This window comes from Heptranchias perlo, chromosome 10 (genome assembly GCF_035084215.1).
Source record: "Heptranchias perlo isolate sHepPer1 chromosome 10, sHepPer1.hap1, whole genome shotgun sequence".
Taxonomy (NCBI): Eukaryota; Metazoa; Chordata; class Chondrichthyes; order Hexanchiformes; family Hexanchidae; genus Heptranchias; species Heptranchias perlo.
The window spans coordinates 52,831,646-52,837,645 of record NC_090334.1 but is presented as its reverse complement, the minus strand read 5'-3'; the positions used below and the strand labels follow the sequence as shown (position 1 = coordinate 52,837,645).

At 41.0% G+C, this 6,000-nt stretch overlaps 1 protein-coding gene across 1 annotated transcript in view; it reads left to right on the top strand.

Annotated features, from left to right (window-relative positions):
• Positions 1-1,176: 1,176 nt before the first annotated feature.
• rcor1 (REST corepressor 1) overlaps positions 1,177-6,000 on the top strand; it is a 125,499-nt gene continuing 120,675 nt past the window's right edge. Inside the window, exons 1-2 of the mRNA XM_067991775.1 lie at positions 1,177-1,539; positions 1,658-1,714. Of these exons, the coding sequence (XP_067847876.1) occupies positions 1,398-1,539; positions 1,658-1,714 (199 nt within the window). The 5' untranslated portion in view covers positions 1,177-1,397. The remainder of the gene's footprint in view (positions 1,540-1,657; positions 1,715-6,000) is intronic.

The following is a 6,000-nucleotide window of genomic DNA, read 5'->3' as shown; positions in this document are numbered from 1 at the left end:
ATGAAACACTATCTTTAATTGCTTCCTCCATTGCAACCAACTGGATGATGCTGGGGAGCAGCCTAATGGTGAACTCAGGTTTTTTAGACTTGCCCAACAGAAAGTATCAAGTACCTTGTCACCCTTGTCGGTCTCCACCGTCACATATCTAATGTTGCAACATTTTTACCTTAAAATCCCCACTATGTTAAACTATTATTAGGAGTTTGCTAGTGGATATGATGTAACCAAATATTTGCATTGCAATATTAAAACCATCATGCATTGCGTGTTTTCACAAAGGAATGGAAATGATAGAAGTTTTATAAATATTTAATCAAGTATTTATTAGAATTTTTGTTAAATTCACCCGAAGTCGAATAATGGGCGTTTAATGAACTACAGTTGGACCCGGGCGTTGGACTCCTTAAATCATGAACAGATAATCTTCCATAATTTGTAGACGTAGTCCAGTACATTAGGGTTATTTTTAATGCATCTGACTTTCTAGAGGTAAAACAGTCAAATTATAGTTTATTATATAATCAGCTTAAATAATATCAATTATCAAGAACATAACTTTAAACCTTTTAAGTACCTAAAAGCACTTCTTCTGTGCTACGAGTTTATCCTTTTAAAGATGGCAAATCTTTCAGTTCGGTGGTAACTCCCAGTTTATGGAATAATTTAATCTACATCTTAACTGTAATTATATAGGAAGAGCTGAATGAAACTTAATAAATATTTTTTTTAAAATAAAGGCAATTCCTCTATTCTAGCCACCTTCAGTGTTCTTTTTTGAGTAAGTAGTCCTCCGCAACAATAAATAGTTCGAAAGAATGACCAAAATTCTTCGTCAAAGACGTGTAACGTACAATAATAATTATGTTGTTCATTTTTAAAAAAAATCTTTGATTATTCTCCGCACTTATACACTAGATAAAAGTATAACAAAGAACAAAAGTAGATGTGATGTGTATGTATTCGTGGGCACCAGCGGTGGCGTAGTGATTGAAAACCACGTACAGTAGTGCGCGCTCAACCTAACTTGGAGACGGGAAGTGCAACGGCCCGTTTGATGGACGTGCGGCCCGACCAATAAGGTGAGCGCAGCCGTGCCGAAGGCGGCCCTCGGCCAATGGGAGGGCGCGTGTGGGCGGGGTCCGGGCGGCGATCAGGTTGGGTTGTGCATCAGTGTGGTCGGTGGTGGAGAGGGAGCGCGGAGCTGCGCTGGAGGCTGAGGGTGCTGCCGCCGCCGTTCGCTCACTCACACACGGAGGCGCTGACACACACCGAGACAGAGGGACAGAGACAGACAGGCAGAGAACCAGGTGGAAAGTTTAACGCAACAAAGTGTCTCGGCGCAACAAAAGGGGGCATCACGGAGGCAAAGCAGCGCTTGCCGTACAGGAATAACAATGCCGACCATGATAGAGAAAGGGCCCGAGGTCTCGGGCAAAAGAAGAGGAAGGAATGGTGCTAAAAGTTTTGCGGGGGGAGCAGCGACGAATGGCAATAACTCCTGGGAAGAAGCGAGCAGCGGCTCTGATGACGAGCACGGTACTGGCAGTAGTGGAGTAGCCTAGAACTGACTTTTTATCATTGGTTTTATTTAAATGCACTGACATCGGTTTGTTCATTTATGTTAATAGAAATATATTTTAACTACTTGTTACAGGTGGAGGAATGCGAGTGGGTCCTCAATATCAGGCGGTTGTCCCTGACTACGATCCTGGTGAGTTTTTCTTTAATTCTGTCTGTGTCTCTGTACAGAAATAGCCTCAAACTGCCTTATTCATCATCACCCCCCCCCCTTTCCATTACTTTATTTAAAGGGTTAAATTAAATAGGAGACAATGAAGGAGAGGGGTGAGTGTGAAGAAAACAGATTGGCTTCATTCTGGGTCGTCGTGAGAAGAGTAAATAAAAGCAGATATAAAAGTACAGGACATTAATTATAATGAAATGAGGACAGATGAATAACTTTTTTCCCCTCTTCACCCTGCTGTTCGTCTTGAGAATAGCAGCAACAGCAGCGTGTGCTGCAGGCGTGCTTTGACTTAAATCATCATTTCCTACCCCACCCTGGATAAAATTGAAATATTGCACTAATATTGTTCGTGCGTTCAAAAGTTCTTGATGAGAAAAATCTTTGCTCCCGGGTTTAAATGTCGCTAATTGGTTTATGCGATTTATAAAACTTCCCCCCCCCCCCTCTCGCTTCAGGTGCGGTTACTTTCACATTCGTAATGAATGAGGGTAATGAGCATGAAAAAATGCATTTGAGCAAATTTGGGCTTTTAAAACTACTTCGATACTCTATTCAAATTCGTTGTGGTTATATCGGTTTAACTCAGGTCGACAGTGCGATTAAAAACTAAAGTGTATTTTGAAGTCTGCATTATTTACCTCTGAGCGCATGTGCGAGAAATAGGAAAATAAGAGGGCACCGAAAACGATGCTAAAGTTGTCGTCTAGTCAATATATATGTCGGAATATAATTAAAAGTTGGCCAGTTACATATTCTAAGGTATTAGTGCGAGTAAAGGTTCGATACTAAAGCCCTTGTATTTTATGTGTACGGTAGGAAAGTCATCTACTGTAAGACGTTGAAGGGAAAGTTTCAAATCGATAAGAAATTGTATTTAATGTAAACATTGGTAGTCATTTTTATTCAATGGTGAGTAGTTTGTAGTATCCTCACATTGAAAATATTTTTTATTGCCTATGACAGAAGTGTTCCAGAATTTGTGTTTGGATGTTGTAGCTTGGTCTGCAATCTTTTTAATAAAGAAAATGTTTTAAAACCACAATTTTAATTTAAGCTGCATGCCGTTTTGTTTGTCACAATAGTAACAAGATTTAGGCTTAGGTCAAAAAGATGCAACTTAAAAATTGGCTTTGTTTGAAATCAGAAATTGATCTCAAAAGATAATTTAATTTCTCAAGTTTCAGATTTTGTTGTCTTGGGTGATTTTGGAAAGTTTAGGGGATGAAGGGGATGTCATAGTAATAAAAGTTGCAGCCTACTTACAATAAGTACAGTGCTGCAGGGCAAGTGTACTAAAGGTTGAGAACTGCAGTAAATTGATGATTTTCTGATGGTCAATGTGATGGGGTTGATGGAGATATTAGAGGTGACTAAAAGCTTGGTCAAAAAGATGGGTTTTGAAGAGGGTCCTAAAGGAGGAGAGGGAGGTGGAGTTTAGGGAGGGGTGCATAACAGGCTGGAATCACAGGAATAATCAGTCTAGGGGACTTTCATAGAAAGTTACAGTACAGGAGGCAGCCATTCAGCCCACCGTGTCCGTACCGGCCAAAAAAGAGCTTATCCAGCTTAATCCCACTTTCCAGAACTTGGTCAATAGTCCTGTAGGTTACGGCACTTCAAGTGCACATCAAAGTACTTTTTAAATGAGTTCAGGTTTCTGCCTCTACCACCCTTTTAGGCAGTGAATTCCAGACCCTCACCACCCTCTGGGTGAAAAAAGTTCTCCTCAGCTCCCCTCTAATCCTTCTACCAATTACTTCTTCAAATCTATGCCCTCTGGTCACTGACCCCTTTGCTAAGGGAAATAGGTCCTTTCTATCCACTTTATCTAGTCCTACGATAATTTTAGATACCTCAATTAAATCTCCCCTCAGCCTCCTTTGTTCCAAAGAAAACAACCCCAGCCTATCCAGTCTTTTCTCATAGCTAAAATTCTCCAGCCCTGGCAACATCCTCGTAAATCTCCTCTGTACCCCCTCTAGTGCAATCACATCTTTCCTGTAATGTGGTGACCAGAACTGTACACAGTACTCAAGCTGTGGACTAACCAATGCTTTTTACAGTTCTAGCTTAACCTCCCTGCTGTTATATTCTACGCCTCGACTAATAAAGGAAAGTACGGCTTTTTAACCATCGTATCTACCTGACCTGCTACCTTCAGGGATCTGTGGACATGCACTCCTTGTTCCTTTACACCTCTCTGTATCCTCCCATTTATTGTGTACTCCCTTGCCTTGTTTGCCCTCTCCAAATGCATTACCTCACACTTCTCTGGATTGAATTTGCCACTTTTCTGCCCACCTGACCATTGGAGAAGGTTATAGAGATGGGGAGATGCAAGTCCATGAAAGGATTTATCAAAAGGGTGGGAATATTGAATTTAGATATTTGGGGACTGGGAGTTGATGCAAGTCATTGTGGAAAGCATGATTGGCAAGCGGGACTTGGTGTGAGATAGGCTATGTGTAGCAGAGTTTGGAATGAGCGGAAGTGATGAATGGGATGCTGACCAGGAGAACAGAGGAATAGTCGCGACTAGTGAATACAGACCTTGACTCTTTTTTCACATCGTTCACCTGACGAAGGAGGAAGCCTCCGAAAGCTTGTGAATTTAAAATAAAATTGCTGGACTATAACTTGGTGTTGTAAAATTGTTTACAATTGTCAACCCCAGTCCATCACCGGCATCTCCACATAGTGAATACAAAGGCATGGATGAGGGATTCAGTGGCAAATGGACTGAAGTCGGGGATGTTTGGAGATGGAAGTGGACAGTCTTTGTGATGGAGAGTGTATGGGGTTCGTTCTGAATAGGATGCTAGGTTATAAACAGTCTGCTTCAGTCTGAGATAATAGCTGGGGAGGAGAGATTGAGTTGTTGGCAAGGGTATAGAGTTTATGGAAGGATTCTTGAAGGGCCTCCCAAGATGTTGGGGTGGTAAGAGAAGCCACCTCAGTGTTTTGCACTGAACTGCAATTACTGATATGGAGGCTAATTTATTTTCACATTCGATTCATTATTGGGTGAGCTTGACTTTATTACCTGGTCATTTTTGATATATGAGCATTGATGGTGAGTTTTGCTGGGCTATTCATCTGCAGGCATCACAGTTGGGCCCAGTCTGTCTTTGCCCAACGTCCAGATGTGAACTTCCAGCAGGAGTAGCTGAATAGTGATCAGGAGTACAGACCTTGACTCTTTTTCTACTCTATCCATAACTCAGCAGTGCTGAAATTGTGGTTGCCCTAGCTGAGATCAGTTCACTCAGCATAGTGGATTGAACTTGGGACTGTTCTGGTCTGTATCACTTGTTACTGATTGCATGAATTCTTTGAACCATTTGGGGCGCAAACTTGAATTTCCATACATGTCGATTGTATGTGATTGTTTGCTAGGCTAAATAAAGGTAACTAGGAAATCTCTAAGGTTGATAAATAGATGACCTAGCCAAAGAACAGAATTTATTTTACATTGAAATGGCCTTGTATGGAATTTTGTTATCTTGAGTTTGGTTTGATTTTTCAGAATTAATTGTAATATGACTCTACTGTATCAATACTGCATAGAATAGATTTACACTTTTCAAAATTAAATTATGGTACCAGTATTACTGTTTTTCCTCGCATGACATTCTGGTTTGTGGGACTCCAGTTTTTTGTTGGTGACATTTTGGCCATCATGGTTATACATTTGGTGAATGACTAAAAGTAGTGGCTAGTGAACATAAGAAAGGAGTAGGTCATTTAGCCCTTCGAGCCTGTTCCACCATTCAGTGAGATCATGGCTGATCTGTGACCTAACTCCATGTACCCGCCTTAGCCCCATATTCCTTAATACCTTTGGTTAACAAAAATCTTTCAATCTCAGATTTAAAATTAACAAATGAGCTAACATCAACTGCTGTTTATGGAAGATAGTTCCACATTTCTACCACCCTTTGTGTGTAGAAATGTTTCCTAACTTCACTCCTGAAAGTTTTGGCTCTAATTTTTAGGCTACATCCCTTAGTCCTGGACTCCCTAACCATCGGAAATAGTTTTTCTCTATCTGCCCTTAATATCTTGAAAACGTCAAGCAAATCACCTCGTATTCTTCTAAATTCCAGGGAAAACATCCCTAGTTTGTGTAATCTCTCCTCGTAATTTAACCCTTGGAGTCCAGGTATCATTCTAGTAAATCTATGCTCCACTCCCCCCGAGGTCAATATACCTGCCTAAAGTGTGGTGCCCAGAACTGTACACAGTACTCC